Source organism: Emiliania huxleyi, assembly GCF_000372725.1.
Source record: "Emiliania huxleyi CCMP1516 unplaced genomic scaffold EMIHUscaffold_271, whole genome shotgun sequence".
Lineage (NCBI taxonomy): Eukaryota > Haptophyta > Isochrysidales > Noelaerhabdaceae > Emiliania > Emiliania huxleyi.
The window spans coordinates 42,109-63,563 of NW_005200000.1; the positions used below are offsets into that span (position 1 = coordinate 42,109).

Here is a 21,455-nt window from a genome sequence, read left to right on the forward strand (position 1 = left end):
GGGGGGGGGGGGGGGGTTGGCTGGAGGGGCGGGGGCGGGGCGTGCCTGCAGCCCTTCCTCGGTGATGCCTCCGGGAGGGAGGCTGCCGATGTACAGCCGCCTCGCCGGGCGGGTGACGTGCGCCTGCTGCTGCACCAGCGCCTGCACCAGCGCCGTCTTCTGCAGCGGCGTCAGCGTCGCCTCGGGGCTGAGCACTGCGCTCGACCCGCCCGCCCCCTCCCCCTTTTGGTCCCAGCGGGCGGCCCGCTTCCGCGCCTTCTCCGCCGCCCGGTCAGCCGCCGGGTCCGACGAGGCGGGCGCGGGCGACGTGCCCTCTGGCTCGGGCGGTGCCTCGGGCCGCGCCGCCCTGTCCTCCCTCGGGCTCCGCTGGCCCGCGCCCGCCTTGACGGCGTCGAGGATGTCGCCGACCGGCCGCTTGTCGCCGCGCTCTTCGCCGTCTCCGCGCTCCTTGCGGCGGCTGCGGTCGCGACTGCGGTCGCGGCTGCGGCTGCGCTCGTCGCGCTCCTTCCGCCCGCGCCGCTTATCGCGGCTCCGGCTCGGGCTGCTGCCGCTGCTGCTGCGGCCCTTGCGTGCGCGCTTCTCCTTCTTGCGCTCGCGGCTGCGGCCGCGCTCCTTCTTCTTCTTGCTCTTCTCTCGGCTGGCGCTGCGGCTGCGCCGACGGTGCGGCGGCGCGTACTTCTCCTTCTCGCCCCGCTCTCCTTTCTCCTTCTCGCCCCGCCGCTCCTTCTTGCTGTCGCGCTCTTCGCTCGTCGACATTCTTGGGTGGTTCACGGTGGTTCACGGGACGTGATCAGCTTCATATATATATATCAGCGCCTGTCTTGCGCCGGGACTGCAGCATTTTGAGACTCTACGCTTCAAGCGGGACGCACGAGTTTGTGATATGGTGGTGGTCCGGTTCATCGGCCCCCCACCTAGCGGATGTCACGGGACGCATGCCCTCGCAGTTCTGAAGGGCGATGGAGAAGGTGGGCGGACTATAACGCGATAAGCTTCCTTTGCGCGACGAGGCATCAGCGGGCAGACATCTGCTCCGTAGCTCAAGCGAGTGGAGTAGAACGGATGAGCGCTGCTGCGGAGGTAGCCATGGCTTGCGCACAGAGCCGGGTGCATGGGAACAACGGGAGGACACAGGGAGGTTCGAGGCCGCGGGGACGAGCGGCAGCAAGGCCGGAGCCGGAGCCGGAGCAGCACCAGTCACGCTGAGCGGAGGTGGCCTATCGAGGAACGCACTCGACATTTCTTTTTCGCGCCAGTCCCGTGCGCGTGCCAAGTGTGCGCGTCCTCGAGGGAGCTTTGTTGTGAAATTCTTTTTATGCCCACGCACAGGCCTGCATGGGCTTCCAGTATCGGACCTTCAAGACACGCGCCCGGGCCCCGGCGGCCTCCTCGAGTCACCGCGGCCCAGTGTTGTGCGAGGGAGTTTTGGCAGGGGGGGCGCCAAAACAAACCGATACCGTACAACGAACGTGTGCACGCGTGCGTGCGCATATCGGAGCATTTCACGCCGTGCGCCTGAGCCTACGAGCTCTGCTTGGCCCCCGAAACCTCATCGAACCTCGACTTCCAGTGGCGCGCCGCCTTCCGCAGCTTCTCCACGGCCGCCTCCATGCTCTCCAGCTTCTTCTCCAGCTCCGCCACGCGGGAGGTCTGGTCGGCAGCCTCGTTGGGCTGGTCAGCGCTCTGGCCCGCCTCGGCCGGCGCTGCCTGCTGCGCCGCCTCCGCCTTCGCCTTCCAGTGTGCCGCCGCCTTGCGCATCTTCTGGGCCACCGCCTCCGCCTCCACCTATCGATGTGCCGCAACGTACGACTTCCCTGTCCGAACTCTCAAGTGGCCGCCGCGTGCGCGCGTGCTGCCTTGGCGTTGCCGATCGCCTCCGCCTCCGCCTTGGCCGCCTCCGCCGCCGCCGTCTCAGCCTTGGCACTCTCCGCCGCCGCCGCCAGCCTCGCCTCCGCCTCCGCCAGCCTCGCCTCGACCTCGGCCTTCGCAGCGCCCGCCGCCGCCGCCTCCGTCCTCGCCGCCTCCGCCGCCGCCTCCGCCGCCGCCACCTGGCTCGCAGAGTCAGCATTACTCTCCCGTCTCCGCTGTTGCTACTACCCTCCCCCTTCCTTACTCTCCCGTCTCCGCTGTTGCTACTACCCTCCCCCTTCCTTCCCCCCCTTGCGCAACCACCTGGCTCGCAGCGTCAGACCCCTCGGCCGGCGCTGCCTGCTGCGCCGCCTCCGCCTTCGCCTTCCAGTGTGCCGCCGCCTTGCGCATCTTCTGGGCCACCGCCTCCGCCTCCACCTATCGACGTGCCGCAACGTACGACTTCCCTGTCCGAACTCTCAAGTGGCCGCCGCGTGCGCGCGTGCTGCCTTGGCGTTGCCGATCGCCTCCGCCTCCGCCTTGGCCGCCTCCGCCGCCGCCGTCTCAGCCTTGGCACTCTCCGCCGCCGCCGCCAGCCTCGCCTCCGCCTCCGCCAGCCTCGCCTCGACCTCGGCCTTCGCAACGCCCGCCGCCGCCGCCTCCGTCCTCGCCGCCTCCGCCGCCGCCTCCGCCGCCGCCACCTGGCTCGCAGAGTCAGCATTACTCTCCCGTCTCCGCTGTTGCTACTACCCTCCCCCTTCCTTCCCCCCCTTGCGCAACCACCTGGCTCGCAGCGTCAGACCCCTCGGCCGGCGCTGCCTGCTGCGCCGCCTCCGCCTTCGCCTTCCAGTGTGCCGCCGCCTTGCGCATCTTCTGGGCCACCGCCTCCGCCTCCACCTATCGACGTGCCGCAACGTACGACTTCCCTGTCCGAACTCTCAAGTGGCCGCCGCGTGCGCGCGTGCTGCCTTGGCGTTGCCGATCGCATCCGCCTCCGCCTTGGCCGCCTCCGCCGCCGCCGTCTCAGCCTTGGCACTCTCCGCCGCCGCCGCCAGCCTCGCCTCCGCCTCCGCCAGCCTCGCCTCCACCTCGGTCTTCGCAACGCCCGCCGCCGCCGCCTCCGTCCTCGCCGCCTCCGCCGCCGCCTCCGCCGCAGCCACCTGGCTCGCAGAGTCAGCATTACTCTCCCGTCTCCGCTGTTGCTACTGCCCTCCCCCTTCCTTCCCCCCCTTGCGCAGCCACCTGGCTCGCAGCGTCAGACCCCTCGGCCGGCGCTGCCTGCTGCGCCGCCTCCGCCTTCGCCTTCCAGTGTGCCGCCGCCTTGCGCATCTTCTGGGCCACCGCCTCCGCCTCCACCTATCGATGTGCCGCAACGTACGACTTCCCTGTCCGAACTCTCAAGTGGCCGCCGCGTGCGCGCGTGCTGCCTTGGCGTTGCCGATCGCCTCCGCCTCCGCCTTGGCCGCCTCCGCCGCCGCCGTCTCAGCCTTGGCACTCTCCGCCGCCGCCGCCAGCCTCGCCTCCGCCTCCGCCAGCCTCGCCTCGACCTCGGCCTTCGCAGCGCCCGCCGCCGCCGCCTCCGTCCTCGCCGCCTCCGCCGCCGCCTCCGCCGCAGCCACCTGGCCCGCAGAGTCAGCCGACCCGCCCTCCGCCGACCCGCCCTCCGCCGACCCACCCTCGGCTGGCGCCGCCTCTGCCGCCGCCTGCGCCGCCGCCGCCGCCTCCTTTGCCGCGGCCGCATGCTTCGCCTTCCAGTGTGCCGCCGCCTTGCGCAGCTTCTCGGACGTCGCCTCGGCCGCCGAGAGCTTCTCGCTCAGCGCCGCAACCTCGGAGGCGGAGGCAGCGCTCGCGGCAACCGCCTCCGCCTTGGCCGCCTACACAACAGACGACGCGCCGGTCTGCCAGCACACATGCGATGTTGCTGGGCCGCAACCTTTCCAACGTTGCCTCTGCCGCCGCCAGCTGACTCGCCGCCGTCTCGGTCTCCGTCTCCGTCTCCGCCGCCGCCGCCAGCCTCGCCTCCGCCTCCGCCAGCCTCGCCTCGACCTCGGCCTTCGCAGCGCCCGCCGCCGCCGCCTCCGTCCTCGCCGCCTCCGCCGCCGCCTCCGCCGCAGCCACCTGGCCCGCAGAGTCAGCCGACCCGCCCTCCGCCGACCCGCCCTCCGCCGACCCGCCCTCGGCTGGCGCCGCCTCTGCCGCCGCCTGCGCCGCCGCCGCCGCCTCCTTTGCCGCGGCCGCATGCTTCGCCTTCCAGTGGGCCGCCGCCTTGCGCAGCTTCTCGGACGTCGCCTCGGCCGCCGAGAGCTTCTCGCTCAGCGCCGCAACCTCGGAGGCGGAGGCAGCGCTCGCGGCAACCGCCTCCGCCTTGGCCGCCTACACAACAGACGACGCGCCGGTCTGCCAGCACACATGCGATGTTGCTGGGCCGCAACCTTTCCAACGTTGCCTCTGCCGCCGCCAGCTGACTCGCCGCCGTCTCGGTCTCCGTCTCCGTCTCCGCCGCCGCCGCCAGCCTCGCCTCCGCCTCCGCCAGCCTCGCCTCGACCTCGGCCTTCGCAGCGCCCGCCGCCGCCGCCTCCGTCCTCGCCGCCTCCGCCGCCGCCTCCGCCGCAGCCACCTGGCCCGCAGAGTCAGCCGACCCGCCCTCCGCCGACCCGCCCTCCGCCGACCCGCCCTCGGCTGGCGCCGCCTCTGCCGCCGCCTGCGCCGCCGCCGCCGCCTCCTTTGCCGCGGCCGCATGCTTCGCCTTCCAGTGTGCCGCCGCCTTGCGCATCTTCTCGGACGTCGCCTCGGCCGCCGAGAGCTTCTCGCTCAGCGCCGCAACCTCGGAGGCGGCGGCGGAGCCCTCCTCGGCGGGCGTGCTCGCTGCCGCGGTGGCAAGGGAGGACTCTGCGGCGAGAGCGCGAGCCTCGGCTTCCGCGAGCCCGCGCTCGAGCTCGGCCACTCGCGTCGCCGCGGCCGCGCCCGCCGCCTTGGCCGCCTCCACCTCCTCCCGCAGCTGCTCGCTCTCGCCCGCGGCCGAGCCGCCGCCGGCTGCGGCGGGCGGCGGCGGCGCGGCACCCTCTGCCTTGAGCTTCTCGAACTTGCCCTTCCAGAAGGCCGCCGCCTTGCGCAGCTTCTCCGTGGCCGCCTCGTTCTCCTTGAGCTTCGCCTCGAGCGCATCGGTGTTGTTGCCCGCGCCGAGGCGCCGCCGCTCCTCCTCGAGCAGGCCGCTGGCGCCCGCGCGAAGCAGAGCTCGCACCTCGTCCAGCTGCGGGATCGTAGGAGGGGTGGCGCCGCCGGCAGCCTCCCTCTCCTCCAGCGCGGCCGAGATGCTTGCCTCATACATGGCCCGCCACTGGCCCGCCGCCGCCTCCGCCGCCGCCAGCCTCTGCGCCAGGGCGGCCGCCTGCTCCTTCGCGCCCGCGCATGCCGACTCGCTCTCCTCCAGCCGCGCCCGCAGCGCTCCTTCCGCCTCGGCCACCGCCCCGAGCCTCTCCTGCTCGTGCCCGAGCCTCTCCCGCAGCAGCGCCTCTCGAGCCTCGGACAGCTGCACCGTCAAGGAGGCGCCACCCGCGCCGGCAGCGCTGCTGCCGGCAGCGCCGCTGCCCGCAGCGCCGCCTGCGCCGGCCTCGCCGAGCGCCTCAGCGAGGGCGGAGGTTTGCTCGTCGGCCAGCGAGCGGAGCACGGTGGCCTCCACTCGTAGCCGTGCGGCCTCGCGCTTCGTCGCCTCGACTTGCCGCGCCGCCTCCGCCGCGCGCTGCGAGAGGGCGGCGTTGGCCTCGAGAACAGAGTCGAGGCGCGAGGAGCGCTCCTGGTACACTGGCAGCGCGGCCTGCACCCGGTCGGCCAGCCGGCTGAGCTGCGCCTCGGCGGCGTCGGCGCGCGCACGCTCTTCGCGCACGAGCGCCTCGGCGTCGTGGTACATGGCGTAGACCGCGGTCTGGCTGAGCAGGCCCGCGCCTTGGGCCGCTCCTCCGCCGCTGCCCACGGGCGTGACGCCCGTGCGGGCGCGCTTCGGCGAGGGCGGGCCCTCGCCCTCCCGCGCTGTGCTCTTCGTGTTCAGCCGCTGGAGCAGAGAGCCCACCTCGGCCCGGAGCCGCATCCGCTCCTGCTGAGAGCCGCCCACCTCGCGCCTCCAGCGCGCCTCGGACTCGCGCAGCGCGGCCTTCGCAGCGCGGGCCTCGCCCTCCGCCGCCACCAGCCGGACGCGGAGCTCGCCCTCCGCCGCCATCAGCAGCGGCGCAGGCGGCGCAGGCGTCGACACGACGGCCAGCATTGTCGAGCGATTTAGCGAGCGATGAGCGAGTCTGTCTGCTATCTCATAGGTGGCGAAGATCCCAGGGCGGATCTTCCAGCCCCTTTCGACACCGCAGCGCGGTCCTACGGCCGCTGGTGGCCGCCCCGATGGCCCAGCTGGCCTAGCCGGGTCGGCTGCATGTCCAGCTGGCCGTGGGGGCCATTGTTGGGTCATTGTGTCTCGTTTGAAAACGGGTTTTCGGCTGACGGCAGAAGATCCTCTGGAGGATCTTCTGCCGGGAACCAATGTCAGAGCTCTGAACGGCTGATCTGAGAGCCCCCCAGCACAGTAGGGATTGATTATGATCAGATCCATCACTCACTGGCCGGGGTTGAGCTATTCTAGACGACAAGCCGCGTGCAGAGTGCCTGAAGTTCAGCCCCGCACGACGCACAGACGTGCCGGCTAGTGGGCTGCTAGCGCTCTGCGGGCAGCAAATGTCGCGCTTCTGGGCCACCAAGCCGGTAAGATGACCTAACCCGGTCAGTCTGAGGCTGCGGCCATGATGGTTGTACTCCTCCTGGTGTCGGTGGACCACTTTTTCGGCTTGAGCTAGCGACGAGAATGATCAGCGCGAGGTGGACTCACGAGGGAGGCCACGGGTCGCCATGTTGGGCACACAGGTGCCACCCAGGCAGAAGTATTGACCAGACAATGAATACGTACAATACCCTCACAAAGAGAGCGATGCCTTCCCACCTGCTGACCGCTTCAGCGGTGGTCGCCACCAATGCAACGACGGCACTCGCCGGCCACGTTGCTGGCCAGCACCAACAATTCTGGGCGCCGCTCGGCCCGAGGCATTGCTAGGCCTGCTCAGGTCGTGCCACATGAGCACTGAATGGCCTCGTAGGGGGCTCATGGGGCCGGTGACGGCGCCCTGCGCCGAAGATCCCAGGGCGGATCTTCTGGCCGCCACTTAAGAGATAGCCGCAGCCACTCCCAGCTGCTCGGTGTGAACAGAGTTCGTACTCCGAGCAGCAGGGAGCGTCTGCAGCGACAGTCGCTTCAACTTCACCGCCGTGGCGAGCCTGGCGAGGTCATGCTCCTCGCAAACTCTCGGCGGCCTCCCCTGGAGCACCCACCTGGCACTCATTGGCCGGCGCCCACAGCTGCGATGCGGTCGTGCGCGCGGATGCGAGCGACGTCGAGTTTGAGCGCGACGCATAAGCGCGCATTGGTGAGAGTGTACCTCGAGAGTGGCGAGTGCGGGTGTCGGAGAGTTGCCGTAGTGTTCCTTCACCATAATACGATCTTAAAAAAGCAGTGGCGCGCGTCCGAGGACACACCTCTTCCTCTCTCCCCCTCTGCGCGTCAGCTCTGCGCAGCAGAGCCCCAGACTCTGGCCTGGTATGTTCGTCCACTCTGCGCGCCACGCCGCGCGCTGGCGGTGCAGCCGCGCCAAAGGCGTAGATCCGCGCGTTTTGCGCGCGCGCGCGAGCTCGCATCGGTCGATCAAAGGCATCGGATTGGCTCGCGTCGACGTCCGAGCTGCGCAGGACTTGCGCAGACCAGCTCGCGCAGGCGGTCGAGTGCCCGGTCGCAGCGACCGGTGGACCGTGCCAGGCCGCCATCTCAGTATCAGCTCTGAGCTTGCTGAGGCGGGGCCACCAGGGGCCACTCGTCAATGTGACGTCGAGCGCCTCTCTCGAGGGCGCCCGAGGCTTCGGGTCAGAATACGGTGTGTGCAGCGCGCGCTGCGGCGCAGCACACACCGTATTCCGTGCTGGCGCCCGCGGCCTTCACACACTCGTCCAACTCCGACGAGCAGAGCCTCAGTATTGCCAGAGGAGGCTTCAGCAGCCCTGTGCGGCCTCCGCCGGAGCGAGGTACTCGAAATCGCCATTGAACTGCTACTGTCGAGCCAGACGCTCCGCAACTCGAGATCCCTCGAGAGTTCACGCGGAGTCGGCTGGGGCTATACCAGACAGTGAGCGAGTATAGCTACCCGAGAGCGGAAAAGAATTCGCCGCGACCTTCCTCTGCTTGGGCCCTCGGGCGGCCTTCTCTCGAGCGAGGTTTGTAGGGGCCATAGGACGTTCGTTTCATTCAAGTTTTGCACTCACGCTCGAAACACATGCCTGCCGCGAGCAAGGCACCCCGCCGTGCTCGCGCCGCGGGCAAGCTTCCCGTTCGCCACATCGGCCCGCAGTCTGGCCCGCATGCCGGCACCACTGCCGGCGGCGAGCAGTGCCCGTGGGATGCTGCCGGGTTCGACTTCAACCGGATGAAGCAAGCGGTGTCGTACACGCAGAAGCTCAAGAAGAATGGGGCTGCGACTCTGCTCTCTCGGGTGGAGGTCTTCGAGTACGCGTGCGTCGACCAAGAGACCATCATCTCGTACGACCCGCGCCGCTTTGCTGAGCGCCCCGACGGCCCCTCGACGGCCCTGCCCGACCTGCCCGACATCGCATGGTCCGACGACCTGCTGTACTTCTACAGACAGGCGTCGCAGCGGGCGGCACACGAGGCGCTGGGAGCCGACTCGCCGTACGCAGAGGATCCGCACGCGCAGCTGCGCGACCGCGTCGTGGGCCGTCTGCTTCGCGCATGGCCCAACATCGAGGCGAGGCTGGCGTCGCCCGAGGAGGTGCAGGCAGCGCCCAACTTCAGCCACTGCACCGTCCCTCTCGTGGTGAGCGCGTTCTGGCCAAACACGCTCTGCGAATTCTTCGCCCGGGTGCCGGGAGCCTTCCACTACCACCAGCAGGCGGGCAACCTGTCGCCCAACATGACCATCGTCCTCGTGAATCCGCTCAAGCTGGCCCCCGCCCGGTTCAACTACGACATCATGCGCGCCTTCTCGAGCCTGGAACCGATCTCCTTTGCCGAGCTGAGCGCGCGCCACCCTCCGTCGACGCCAAGCAGAAGCACGTTCGAGGGCACCCACGTCCGGTGCTTTCGACACCTGGTGGTCTGGAAGGCCAACCAGGACAACTTTCGGGGCCGCCTGCCCACCGTCGGCAAGGCCGTGGCTGCCTACTACTCGTCGCAGCTGCGCCGGTCGCCGCCCTTCTGGCTGAGCCTGCGGCCGCCGCGCCCCGGCGTGATGCGAATCCTCTTTGAGCAGCGCAACGTCGGCAACGCACGGATGCTCATCGGCTTCGACTCGCTCCTCCGCGCGTGCGCCGCGTCCAAGCGCCCGTTCGGCGGGAGCAGCTGGCGGCGGCTTCACGCGAGCGGGAATGCCCCCGGCGCGGATGACTGGCGCCGGGGGTGGGGTGGGCGGCCCGCCAGCGTCGAGTGCCAGTCCTACGCCTTGGGCTCTCGCCCCTTCGTGCAGGACCTCGCGGTGCTGCAGGAGACTGACGTCCTCGTCGCGACGCACGGTTCGGGCGAGATGAATGCCGTCTTCATGCCGTACCAGTCGTCCGTGGTGGAGGTGCGGGGCAGCGACGCCGACAAGCTGTACGCCAACCAGTGGCACCCCTTCATCTCGACCCTGTCTGGCTACGGCGCGCCGACGCCGCCGCTCGCCGACTCGCTGGCACCTGGCCCCTCTCTCCCTCTCCCACCCCGCCGCCCCGCGGGCAGGCTACTTTTGGTGGGGGGTGATGATCAAGGACCCGGCCTTGGTGCGCAGCCCGTGGCTCATGACGGAGGCCGGGATGTACGCCGACTGGCGCACCAGCTGGAAGTCCCTCATGTGACCGGCCACGCCTGCGTTTCCGCTGCATGGGCGGACCCTCGTCCTAATCATGCGACGAGCAAGCCCTAGGTTCAAGCAGCGCGACCAAGACGTCGAGCTTCGCTGGCCGCCATTGCACGCCGTGCTGACCGAAGTGGCTCGCGTGGGGCGAAACAAGGAGCAGTATGGCGCCCTGCGCGGCAAGAATCAGCAGTACTTCTCCTCGACGGTCTTCGAGGTGCTGCCCGACGGGATTCTGCGGCGCCACAAGGGTCTGCATCAGGGCAAGGCCAGTGCGGTGAACTCGTGCCTGCCTTGGCCGCTCGCCGCACCCGCGAGTCGCAGCCCACACGCGTGCGGTGAACTCGCCCTCCCGCCCGCCCACACAGGACCCCGACGAGCTGGCGACGCGCTACGCCCGGGCAAACTGCTCGTCGCGCGCAGGCGACGGGCTCTGCCGCTCGCTGGCCGTCTCGGAGCTTTGGCCGGTCACGGTGGTGAACACCACCGCTGGCCGGCATGGCAAGGGGAAGGCGGCATTCGCCGCGGAAACGCCGCCCCAACGAGGGCTTTCCAACAACAAGGGCCGGCGTGGAGCCTCGCCTGAGGGTGTGCACGCAGGCGGATGAGAGGTGAGAGGTGTTGTACACAGTTTGCCACCCATCTAGAATTTCCCGGAATTTTTTCTCGTGCCACCGGCACGCGCCAGTCCGCACCCCGCGTCCCCGCGAGGGGATCTCTCTCACATAGGATACGCACTATCGGCGGCACGAGGGCAGGACAAATGGGCCTCCTATTTGTGCTCCCCTCCGCGCTCCGGATCCCTCGCTCTCGGGCACTATTCATCTGACCACTCATCTCACATCTGAGGGGCCAGTCTTTTGTGTTTGTCTTTTGTGAGAGGGGCTTTACGAATGTACTTGGATAGCAGCTCAACCCTTTTTAACGCGCCAGTCCCGTGCTCAGTCTCAGGCCGGGGTGTTTTTCTCAACCCATTTGAACATATGCCGGCCCTCTTGCCAATCGACGCCAACCTCATCCGCGCGGAGATTGCTACGAAGCCGCCTCCGCCGCCGAGTACGCCAACCCCGCCCCCGCCGACGCCACCCGCTCCACCGCCCATCACGGCCACCACCTCCTCCCTCGCCGGCCGCTCCGAGGCCGCCCTCTTTGGCGGCGGACAAGCCATATTCATCGCCATCCAGTGCCTCGACGTCTCCGTCGCCTCGCTTGGCTCGTGGGCCGCACTCGCAGCGGTCGTCAGCGCTTCGCTCACGTCGCTCCTCTCCAAGCGCGCTCCCGGCCCGCCGCCCTCCATCAGCGAGTTCGACGTGGCGCCGGCGGTCGCGCGCGCGGTCAAGATCCTCAACCTCGCGGCCGCCCTCCTCCACCGCGTCCGCTCCGGCGACGCCGCCCTCACCCTCCGCCTCGGCCTCTCGCTCTGGCTCGGCGCGCACCTTCTCCGGCCCTTCTCGCTCTTCACCCTCGCCTGGGCCGCCTTCACGGCCGCCGCCGGGCTGCCGCTGGTGCCGAACCACCGGGAGAAGGTCGACGAGGCGCGCGCCGCCATCGCCGCCGCCGCCGTCGCTTGGGCCGCCCTCGCGCGGGCCAAGGTCGGCGCAGTGACCGGCGAGAAGCGGCGGCGCGCAGAGGCGGCGCGGTGCAGGACAATGGCTCGACGCGTCCATGCCATGTCGTAGGCGACATGCCGCAGGCAAAGTACGCCGCGGCGCTGGCGGTGCGCCCCCTTCCCTTTTCGGCCCTCCCTCTCCCTCTCCCGCTCTCTCCCGCGCTTCCCTCACCGCCCTCCCCACCCCCGCCCTCAGGCGCTGACGATCTGGTACCGCCTCTCGTGGACTTCGATGGGGCTGGCGACGCTCTTCGGCGGCCTTGCGGTCAAGGCGCGAGATCGACCGAGATCGCACCACCCCTTGCCCTCACCGCCGCCGCCCTTCCCGTCGCCCTTCGTTGCCGGGTCTCCTGCCTCCCTCGCAGCTGCTGGCCGCCGCCCCGCCCTCCCTCACCGCCGCCCCTCTCTCGCCGCCCAGCTGCACCTGAGCTCGGAGGAGAACGTCGCCTTCAGCCAGACCGTTGCCTCGGTGGTGGCGGGAGCGCAGCGCAAGGCGCGCCGCATGACGATGACTGCGCAGTCTTTGGGCCTCTTCTCGCCCTCCAAGGAGCGCTCCGAGTGAGCGACACGAGGGCGACGAGATGCCGGGGCGGGGGACCGGGATGCGGACGGGCGGGGGACAGCACCGCGACGCGTGTGACGCCCCAGCTCGGCGGGGGTGGTGGCGGTGGTGGTTTGGGGTGGGTGGAGGGGGGAGGGGGGGGGGGTCCAGCCCTGTGGAGACAGAGCGCGGAGCCGAGAAAAGCCAAAAGTGCTCCTCGGTTCGAGTAAAATGCGCGGCGCGCTGCTGTGTGTGCGCGCGCGCGCGGCGCGGTCTCGCTCACTGAGTGAGTGTGAGCCTTGTGTGACACAGTGTGTGGCTTTGCTTGTGACGAGACTCTCTGAGAGTGTGAGAGAGTCAGCGCGCGGTCCGACCGGTGTCGCGTTTTTTTGACGTACATACCGCCTACGCACCGACGGACCGAAGATCCGACTATTCCGAGGAACCGAAGCGCGCGAGGTTCTCACACGCTCGGGTTGGGCGGGGGCTTGCCCGCAACTCCGGGTTCCCGCGCCGCGCGAGTGGAGTCCACCGCGCGGAGTCCGAGATGTGTGTGACTCAGTGACATAAATAAATAAATAAAAACGGACACCTCTCTACTGTGAGATTCGGGTAAAAAGCTAAAAGGAACAGGTCCCCGCCCGTGCGATCTTTGTGCAGGGTTCTTTGTGGGTGTGGTCGGCGGCTAGCCGGGGTCGTCCTCCCGATGGGGGGACTAGCACTAGCCGTCTTCCACATGGTCCCTCGGGTCCCTGCTGCTCCTAATCTCTTCGTACATCCTCCTGCTGATCTCCGCAAAGTCCTGCTCCCTCCCTTGTCTCGCCCTGCGCGTCTGCTCCGCCTCCACATCGTCTGCCCTGCGTCGTCTGGCGACGGGTCCTCCATAGTCGGTTGAGGTCGCCGCCCTCCTCGTGCCTCTTCCCAACGTTCCCTCGGCGGCCGATGCCGTCTGCTACTGCTCCCCAGTCCCCGGGTCTGCCCTGCTCTCGTCTGCGCTAGTTTCTGCTTCGTCCTCACCGGCGTCTCTCCTCTTCCTTCTCCCCTTCTTGTATGCTTTGCACATCGCGTCGATTCCTTTTCGTGTGAGCACCAGCCTGAAGCCCGCCCAGCAGCTGAACCGCTCCCTAAGTCGAAGGAGCATCATCAGTCTCACCCACGCTTTGCTCGCTGCCCACCGTCTCCGCTCCCTCCCGCTTGAGCCCCCGTCGCGGCCCTCGTTCGTCCCACTGGCTGTTGGCCCGTCCCTGCGTTGCCTGCGTTATCCCTCCTCCTCCGCGACTCCCTCAAGGCCGGCCGAGCCTCTTTCCACCCAGTGAAGAGCTTCCTCAGCCACTCTCGATGTGTTCCTCTCTCTTCATTATGCGCGCCGTAGCCTCATCATTGAGCTGGATCCACCTCTGCACCGCTCCCGTCGCCGCCTCGGCCACGACTTGCAAGTTCCTCGTGACCCCGGCGCCAAGGTCCCTCCGACTCTTCTCCGAGAGATCATCTACCAGCGCCGGCAACACCCCCCCGACGGCTGGGGCTAGTGCATCGTACCCGTCCTCATCCAGCACCCTATAGCGTGAGCCCTTCAGCGCAGCGACATGCGCTATCCTCAGCGTCTTCAGCGTATCCTTGGAGTCGGGTGCCGCCTGGGCTACTTTGCTGATTGCCGTCCCCGTCCTGCGCTCGCGCTACTCTGAGGACCATCTGGCCTGCTCCCTATTCCCCAGGCAGGCGCCGCTAAGCAAGTGCGCCATCGTCGCTCTAGGCGGGTTATCATCTTCCTCGGTCCATTGCTGCACGGCTTTCCGCACGGTCGGACACAGCGGGTCTCGCTTTAGTGCCGCCCTCCTCGCCGCGTCCCTCACGGCCTTACAGACGAGGCAGCCCCTGAGTTCGCTCTCCTTGTGGCGGCGCCCGGGGTCTCTCTCCCCGCCTCTCCCCGCACAATCCTCTCGTGGTGCGCTCCGTGTGGCACCCCCGCCTGCTGCCGCACACGCGCTCCCATGACGGTCTTTGTCACCACGTTGTGATCATCCACGTCGGCGAATTCAATCTCGCGCTCGCCGTGCTGATCCTTGATCCGCTGGCGCTTGTCCCATTTGTGTCTCGTCGTTCCCCTGACCACATCGCTCCACAGCGGCCCCGTCACCCCTGCCGTGTGCGACCCCGCCGTGAGCCCCTCGCCGACCCGTCCTCGCACTAACACCACTATATAACTATATATGTGACTCAGTGACAGTGCGTGTCTTGTGTCGTGAGCTTTCAGCTTACTTTTCTTTGTGCGAAAGTTTTGGGCTCTTCTCCTCTCCCCTCCCTGGGCTCTTCTCCCCACCTGCCTGGTACTCTCGGCCTGATTACCGGAGCGTCTGCTCTCAAGCAGACGCTGGGGGGACGGGCCTCCCTCTCCCCCTCCTACCGCCAAGTCTCGAGGGGCCAGCCGCTGGAAGGGGCAAGCCAGCGGCACGGAGGGCTTCAGCCACACAACTACCATGGGAACGCGACCCACAGTCCCACACAAAGCACCAAAGTTAGGCATACCCCCCCCGGCGCAGTGTCCCCCGCTATGTGTCGCCGTTTGTCGGGGCACGCTATCCTGTGCAGTCAGGGCAAGTGGGGGCGGGGCGGACAGCCCAGAGTCTACTGTATACCCTGGGAATCTGGTCTCCGCCCCGAGTGCTCCGCCTCCGGGGGTGCGTCGAACCTTCCATCACCCTGGGAACGTCCGGGTGTTGGAAGTGAAGATATATTACTTTTTTTTGTGCGAAAGTTTGAGCTCGCTTCCGGCGAGACCGGCGTGGCCCGCAGCACACGCGGCGCATCGAGCACACAATATCTCTCACACGACGTACTGAAGTCTGATGTCTGAACGTAAAGGCGCACCGCAGCGCGCAGGTGCCGCTGCCGGCGGCGCCGCGCGACGCACGAACCGCCCAATCTCGACCGTCATGGCAACCCGATGGCCCCGGGAGGCTCGCTACTTTCTCTCCGCCCCAGCTAAGACTCGGCTTCGCCCTCGGGCGCAAAGGATACCTTGCCGCCATCGACAAGGAAACGCTTGAAGCGCGGCATCTCGCGGTCAAACTCCTCCGTCAGCTCGGCGCGCTTGCGGTCGCCGTGGCTCGGGTGCGCCAGCACCTGTGTGCAAGGGGGGCTGGGTCAGGGTGTGTGGTCGAGGGCACAAGGCTGCCGGGTCAAGGGCGGCGGGCGGGCGGGCGGGTGGGCGGGGGGGGGGGGGGGGGGGAGCGCAGGCCAGCCGCCCTGCCAGGCCGATGATCTCGCGCTGAGGCGGGCGGGTTCCGCGACTTCTCTCCCTCACTTGCTCTTCCGTGCTTCCGAGGGGTTTGGGCCGGGGTAGCGCCAAGGTCAATTGGGCGATGCACTCGGATCATGTGGACAGGTGCGTGTCTCAATCACACTTGGCCCCCCTCGCAGGGGGCCGCTCAGGTCAATGAGAACAGTTCACTCGTCATCGTGCCGCTGGTGGGGGGTGCACAGGCGGGAGGCGTGCGGCCGGGCCGGCGGCACCTCAGCGACGCAGTCCTTCCGCAGCGCCTTTAGGCTCATCGACCCGCCCGCGCTCGTCAGCTCCTTTGCGACGATCTTCTTCCACTTGACGGGCTTCTTGCCCGCGCCTACAGGGCGAGGGTCGGGACACGTCCGCCACGCGCACTGGCAAGCGGCTCCCCCCACTCCTCGCGCCTCCGCCGCCGCCCGCCTCTTCCTCGCGCGGCCGCTTGCGCTCCCCGCCCGCTGCGCCCGCCGCGCCGTCGCCGTCCGCCGCGCCCGCCGCGCCATCCGCGCCGTCCGCGCCGTCCGCCGTGCCGCCCTTCTTCCTCTTCTTCTTCTTCTCCGCCTCCGCCGCACCCTCCGCCTCACCCTCCGCCGCCGCCGCCTTCTCCGCCTTGGCCGCCTTCTTGGCCGCTTTCCTCGCCGCCTTCTCCTCCTTCTCACTCCCGCCCTTGCCCGTCGCATCCACCTCCGGGCCCTTTGCTGCAGGCACCGCCGCCGCCGCCGCAGGAGCAGGAGCAGGAGCAGGAGCAGCAGGAGCGGTGGCGGCAGCAGTGGGCGCTGGCGCGGCCGCGGCCGACTCGATCAGAGCCCAGAGCTTCTCGGCGATGCCCTCGCGGTCCGCCTTGAGGTTGAGCGAGTTTTTCGCAAAATTGACGAACTTAGCCTTTTTGCGCGGCAGGTTGTCGTACTGCGTCAGCCGGTCGACGTACGACTTGAGGCCGGCGCTAGCTGCAGGCGCCGCCTCGAGGGCGGCAAGAACACTCTCCATCCAGCTCTGCTGCTTCTTCTCGCCCTTGTTCTCCTTGGGCACGTAGAACTTGCCCTCGTATCGCTGCGCCTCTGACATGCACGACGTGTGCTCTTTGTACGCCTCTCCCTCGAAGCGCGCGCCGCAATCCATGCAGCAGAACACCCACGCGTTGGGGTGTTTGCGCATGTGCGCCTCCACCTTTGGCTTCTTGATGCACTCGTTGGTTGTCTCGCAGATGAAGAACACCATGGGTGTGCAGCGACGCTCTCGCGCGGGCGGCAGGAGCACCAACAGAGAGCAGACGACAGAGAGCCTCGTAACCCTCGCTGGGCGAGTTTTTCTTTCTGACATTTAGCACATTGTTTTCCTTGGCCTTTTTCCCGTGGCATCGTGGCATCTCTTCTGTTGAGACGTGCGCTCAACGACCCGCGACGGAGCTTCCGAGAGGGGGCGGGCGCTGGCGCCATTCCGCTGCTCCAACCGAGCGCTGGCGCTTCCAGCTGTCCCCGCTCCTCTCCTCGCGAGGGCATGCTTCCATCGGCGAGCGAGTCCCTGCTTGGCGCGCCGGCGCTCGCACCCGGCGCTGCCGCCCCGGCCCTCACGCTCAAGGCCGTCACAGCCGGCGTCGTGGTCGGCACGCTCAATGCCTTCCTCCTCCTTTACTACGGCCTCAAGACGGGCGTGTTTCCCGCGCTCAACCTCTCTGCCGGCCTCGGAAGTTACCTGCTGTGCCGCACCTCGGTCCGCCTGTTCGGAGGAACGTTCACCGAGCAGGAGAATGCGGTGGCGCAGACCGCGGCGACGGCGACGGCGAGCCTGGCGGCCCTCGGCTTCAACTCTGGATTGCTGGCCATGTCCATCAAAAGCTACGAGGTGACGGGCGGAGCCAGGCTGGAGGGGAATGCGGTCGGGCCGGGCAACACTGCCGAGCTGACCTTCCCCACCTGCGTGATGTGGTGTGTCGCGGTCGGCCTGTTCGGCTCCTTCGTCGCGTGGCCGCTGAAGGACTCGATGATTGTGCGTCAGCGCCTCACCTATCCAAGCGGCACCTGCGCGGCCCTCATCATCCGCTCGCTGCACGAGACTAGTGGCGAGGCCGCCTCCAACGGCCGCACCTCGCTTCGGGCTTTTGGCCTCGCCTATGCGCTGCAGATGTACCTCTGGTGCTTCGAGGGAATCCAATCCTGGCCCGTCTTTGGCCTTTCCGCCGCCGAGTTTGGCTGGACATTCGATTGGGACGTGTCGCAGCCGGCGCTTGGGATCATGCTCGGCGGCCGTGTCAACTACAGCATCCTCCTGGGCGCGGTACTGGCATACGGCGTCTTCACGCCCTACCTGGTGCAGGTGCGCAGCGGGGACTGCGAGGCGTGGATCGGCGGCAGCGACGAGGCCTGCCCCTACTGGTTTGACGACGAGGCGGCGCCGTCCGTCTACGTCGGCTCGTTCGGCTACATCGTGTTCACTGGCCTCGGTATCATGCTCGCGGACGGCTGCTACTCCATCTGCGAGTTAGTGCGCATGCTAGCACACGAGGCAACCAGCAAGGCGACGCGCCCCGCCGGCCCCGAGCCCTCGGCCGCGACGAAGGCGCTCGACCGGCTCTTCCTTGATGACCGCGCGCTGCCGGCCTGGACGTCGCCGATGGGATACCTGGCCTTTGGGGCGGGCTGCGTAGCCATCATGCAACTCGCCTTCCAAGTCCAGTGGTATCAGACGGTGACCGCCATCGCCATCATCCCCGTGTTTGCCGTCGCAATCATGCAGGCCGTCGGACTGGCCGACTGGAACATGTGCGCTTCCTTCGGGAAGCTGCTCATGTTCGCGTTCGGCGCGTGGAACCGGTCGTCGGGAGAGATTATACCCTCCCTCGCGCTCTGTATGGTCACCATCGGAGGGTGCGGCGCCGCCGCCGACCTCATGTCCGACTTCAAGACGGGGTACATGGTGGGTGCCAAGCCGTCGCAGATGTTTTACGCGCAGCTCATCGGCGCCTCCTTTGGCTGCGTGATCGTGCCCGCCTGTTTCGCCGTCCTGAACGCGGCGTTCGAGATCCCCTCGCTGGACGGCCCGCTCAAGGCCGTCTTTGCGCCCATCTACCGCGTGCTCGCAGTCGTCACCACCACCGGCGGCGGAGAGCTTCCGCGGCACATATTTGCGTGGATGTTTGCGGGCGCGGCGCTCGCGCTCGCCCTTAGCGTGGCCAACGCGCTGCTCGAGGCGCGCGGGTGGCGCGAGACGCACCCCGCCCTAACCAGCCTCGTGCCGCTGCCCATGTGCGTGGGCATCGGCATGCTGATCCCCGCGGCCTCATCGATGGAGATGGCTCTCGGCGGACTGGTTGCCGCCTGGCTGGAGCGGCGCAGCCCCAGCCTGGCGAGCCGGAGACCGTTTGTGGCCGCGGGGCTCATCGCGGGAGGCGGGCTGGCGGCGCTCACACAGGTGATCATCAAGCTCGCCGGAGGCACGCCCCCGATGGTGGTGCACTTTGGAGCGTTCCAAAAGCCGGTGATGCTCTGACCGCGGTGTCTCGTGAGAGCGAGAGAGAAGAGTGTTGAAATGTGTCACCCAGACGTTAGCGAGAAATCGAACTCATCTCTTCTTTTTTTTCAACACGCGCTCACACGAGGGGCCATATATGCCATCATGCCACAGCTCCGACCTCCGGCGTCCACGCACCGGAGGTAGAGGCTTAGTCCTTAGAGCTCGAGAGCGCGATGTATAGAGCTCCCGCTCACTCATCGCTCTCCTCGAGTCGCGCTCTCTCTCAAAGACTACCCCGCCCACGTCGCCCCGAGACCGACCAAGGGAGGATGGGAGGACGGCACGCCGCCACCACACGAGAGGTTCAAAATTCTTCTTCTTCGCGATACAGTTGTACAGACATAGGAATTCAGCTCGCGCGAATCTTCCTCTTAAGGTGCCTCGGGCCAGTTGGGGGGCCAAACCCTGCCCACCCCCTAGAGCTCCAAGTAAGGCCCAGGTGTGGCCTAGGGCATCAGACCGGGGACCAAGAGGAGTCCAGTCTGAGCCATAGAGCCCATGTCCTTGCCCCCGAAGGTCGCGTTCAAATGCCCGGAACGGACGTTACACGACCGGGGCTGTGAGGCGCCTCTGGCTCTGCAGCTGGTGGTGCTGGTGGTGCTGCTCCATGTGCTGCTCCTGTCTCTATGTCACCGTTTCGTGGGGCCGACGTGCGCGGTGGCCTTCCTCGGCCCATCCTGGCAGCGCCTCGGCTGGTGCTCTCCTTCTCGCTGAAGGTGCTGCTGTTTTGCGCTCATTGTGTGGCTGCGCGGTTCGTTGCTCCCGGGGACCAGAGACCGGTGGTGACCCACCGGTTCGGTACGACCCGCAGCCTACTCCTACTACCGCGCGCGCGCACGCGCGGGCCGCCGCGGGCGCGGGCGGGGCGAGCGAGCGCACCATTGTCTCGGTTGGTCGTACGGCGGATCTTGGAGCCTTGGAGCACTTGGGACAACGATTTCTCGTTTTCCTGAAGAGTCTGCTCGCGCGCTGTCAGAAGCTCAGAAGCGCTGAGCTGACACTGACGCTCTAGCATGGCCTCGCGACGGCAACAGCAGATGCGAAGGGGCCAGGCGTGCTGCGCCGCCGCACGCCTTCGCGCCCACACCTTTTTTGCGGTGCTCTGCACCGCAGCGCGGCAGGGCGGCAACACTCGAGCAGAGTGTACACAAGCACTGAGACAGTCGCTCTCCCTCTGCCAGATGCCCGAGCCTGGCCACAAGGACGACACCGCGACGCGCGCGGTGGCCGACTTCCTGCGCAACGAGAAGGGCAGCGGCCTCCGCACCAAGGAGGCCGTGCAGTACGAAAAGGCGCGGGATCGCTCACTGCCGCTGCCGCTGCCGTCGTGCAGGCCCAGCGCTCACCGCCCCTCCTCGGCGCTCGTGTCCGCAGCGCGTCGAGTACTTCAAGGGCGCCAAGCTCATCGACGCCCTCGTCGGCCCAAAGTACACGGGCAAGGTTGCAAAGGAGTCTCCAGTCAAGTCTCGCGCCGAGGCGGCAAAGATTGGCCAGACGCTGCTCAGCCAGGCGCGCCGTTAGCGAGCAGGAGGGAGAGACAGGCAGCGTGCGCGTCGGATGCGTCCATGGTCCCGGTGGCATGCGTTCCGGCGAGCCAGCGGCGCGAGGGAGAGGGACGACCTCTCTCAAGCGTGTGCTCCGCCTCTCTGCCCCGCCCCGCAGGGGTACTTCCACCGCTCTCAGCGCGTGGCGCACGCGCATTCGCGGCGGTGGGAGCTTGAGATGACGAACGGCCCCTTCGAGGAGGACGGGCTGTACACGTGGGTGTACGAGGGCTCCAAGACGAAGCTCTACCTGCTGACGGGGCTGCTGCTGCTTGGTGCGCCGAGACGCTGCCTGCCCGGACTGTGACCAGTGAAGACGCGCAGCGCTTCACACTCTCCCGGCTGTGAGCAGGCGCGCTGGGGATGTGCATGATCCAGGCGGGCGTGCGGCCGCCTGTCACTCCCATCCTCTTCGCTCTCCTCTTCCTCGCCGTCGCTGCCCTCACCACCGCCGCCTCTCGCCGCCGCCGCCGCCGCTCTCCTCAACGCTGCCTCTCGCTCCTCTCCACTCGCCGACCGCTCTCCTCATGGCCGCACCGCATGGCATCTCGCCACCGCCCTCACACTTCGCTGCCACCCTTACCGCCGCCGTCGCCGCCGCCGCCCTTACCAACGCCGCCCTCGCCACCGCCCGCACCGCCACCGCCCGCACCGCCACCGCCCGCACCGCCACCGCCCTGCCGCAGATCTGGCCCCTCTGGATGAAGATCGGGGTGTGGTGGTGCAGCGTGACCTTCCTCACCACCTTTGGCGTGCTCTGCGTCGTTCGGCTCGGCCTCTTCATCCTGATGTGGATCGTCGGCTTCCGCGGCATCTGGTCCGAGACACCTCCGAGACACCTCCCGCGCCTCCCTCGCCGGCTCACGCTCCGTGCTACGTCCCACACTCCCGCCGTCGCTGCGCAGCTCGGGCCCCACTACGCGCCGCCCACTGCAGCCTCCTTGAGATGCCCCGGACGCGTCCCGCCAGGCTGTTTCCGAACCTGTTTGACGACAACCAGACATTTGCGGGCAGGCAGTGACTCGCCCTCAAGCTTGCCTCTCTCCTCCCTCTGCCTCTCTCCTCCCTCTGCCGCCATTCTCCTCCGGCCGTCGCTCCGTGTCTCGAGTGGAGCATGCGTGCAGCATCGCGTGCAGACCCAGCGCCTCACCTCGCCCCACCCCGGCCCGCCAGCTTCATGCCCATCATGGGCAAG

General features: G+C 68.2%; 6 protein-coding genes across 6 annotated transcripts in view; 2 read left to right on the forward strand and 4 right to left on the reverse strand.

The window, feature by feature from the left end:
• Positions 1–756, reverse strand: part of EMIHUDRAFT_115891 (hypothetical protein) — a gene marked incomplete at both ends in the record, with an annotated part of 5,197 nt that extends 4,441 nt beyond the window's left edge. The window contains one exon of the mRNA XM_005776807.1: positions 136–756. Coding sequence (XP_005776864.1) covers positions 136–756 — 621 coding nt within the window. The remainder of the gene's footprint in view (positions 1–135) is intronic.
• A 572-nt stretch (positions 757–1,328) lies between these two features.
• EMIHUDRAFT_457734 (Hypothetical protein) lies at positions 1,329–4,633 on the reverse strand. The gene is made up of 10 exons (XM_005776808.1): positions 4,568–4,633; positions 4,295–4,438; positions 4,069–4,221; positions 3,276–3,440; positions 3,082–3,204; positions 2,680–2,685; positions 2,478–2,534; positions 2,281–2,286; positions 1,857–1,970; positions 1,329–1,785 (listed from the first exon to the last, which is right to left on the reverse strand). Exons 1-10 carry the CDS (start codon positions 4,619–4,621, stop codon positions 1,522–1,524), a joined length of 1,086 nt encoding a protein of 361 aa, XP_005776865.1. The 5' UTR covers positions 4,622–4,633; the 3' UTR covers positions 1,329–1,521.
• A 26-nt stretch (positions 4,634–4,659) lies between these two features.
• EMIHUDRAFT_238475 (hypothetical protein) lies at positions 4,660–6,106 on the reverse strand (the record flags this gene model as incomplete). Its single annotated transcript, XM_005776809.1, has 3 exons — positions 4,660–4,672; positions 4,932–5,167; positions 5,528–6,106. The coding sequence occupies 3 exons, from the start codon at positions 6,104–6,106 to the stop codon at positions 4,660–4,662; spliced, it is 828 nt and encodes a 275-aa protein (XP_005776866.1).
• Positions 6,107–8,204: 2,098 nt separating this feature from the next.
• On the forward strand, positions 8,205–11,947 carry EMIHUDRAFT_115893 (hypothetical protein; the record flags this gene model as incomplete). The annotated part of the gene is made up of 8 exons (XM_005776810.1): positions 8,205–9,456; positions 9,662–9,773; positions 9,846–10,053; positions 10,145–10,252; positions 10,916–11,368; positions 11,470–11,493; positions 11,582–11,650; positions 11,804–11,947. 8 exons carry the CDS (start codon positions 8,205–8,207, stop codon positions 11,945–11,947), a joined length of 2,370 nt encoding a protein of 789 aa, XP_005776867.1.
• Positions 11,948–14,908: 2,961 nt separating this feature from the next.
• Positions 14,909–16,424, reverse strand: EMIHUDRAFT_238478 (hypothetical protein; the record flags this gene model as incomplete). The annotated part of the gene is made up of 5 exons (XM_005776811.1): positions 14,909–15,049; positions 15,231–15,293; positions 15,440–15,546; positions 15,585–15,613; positions 16,003–16,424. The coding sequence occupies 5 exons, from the start codon at positions 16,422–16,424 to the stop codon at positions 14,909–14,911; spliced, it is 762 nt and encodes a 253-aa protein (XP_005776868.1).
• Positions 16,425–16,703: 279 nt separating this feature from the next.
• The window catches only part of EMIHUDRAFT_469314 (hypothetical protein), a gene marked incomplete at its 5' end in the record, with an annotated part of 5,983 nt that continues 1,231 nt past the window's right edge, over positions 16,704–21,455 (forward strand). Inside the window, 6 exons of the mRNA XM_005776812.1 lie at positions 16,704–18,680; positions 19,898–20,008; positions 20,091–20,225; positions 20,379–20,535; positions 20,613–20,692; positions 20,947–21,077. Of these exons, the coding sequence (XP_005776869.1) occupies positions 16,704–18,680; positions 19,898–20,008; positions 20,091–20,225; positions 20,379–20,535; positions 20,613–20,692; positions 20,947–21,077 (2,591 nt within the window). The remainder of the gene's footprint in view (positions 18,681–19,897; positions 20,009–20,090; positions 20,226–20,378; positions 20,536–20,612; positions 20,693–20,946; positions 21,078–21,455) is intronic.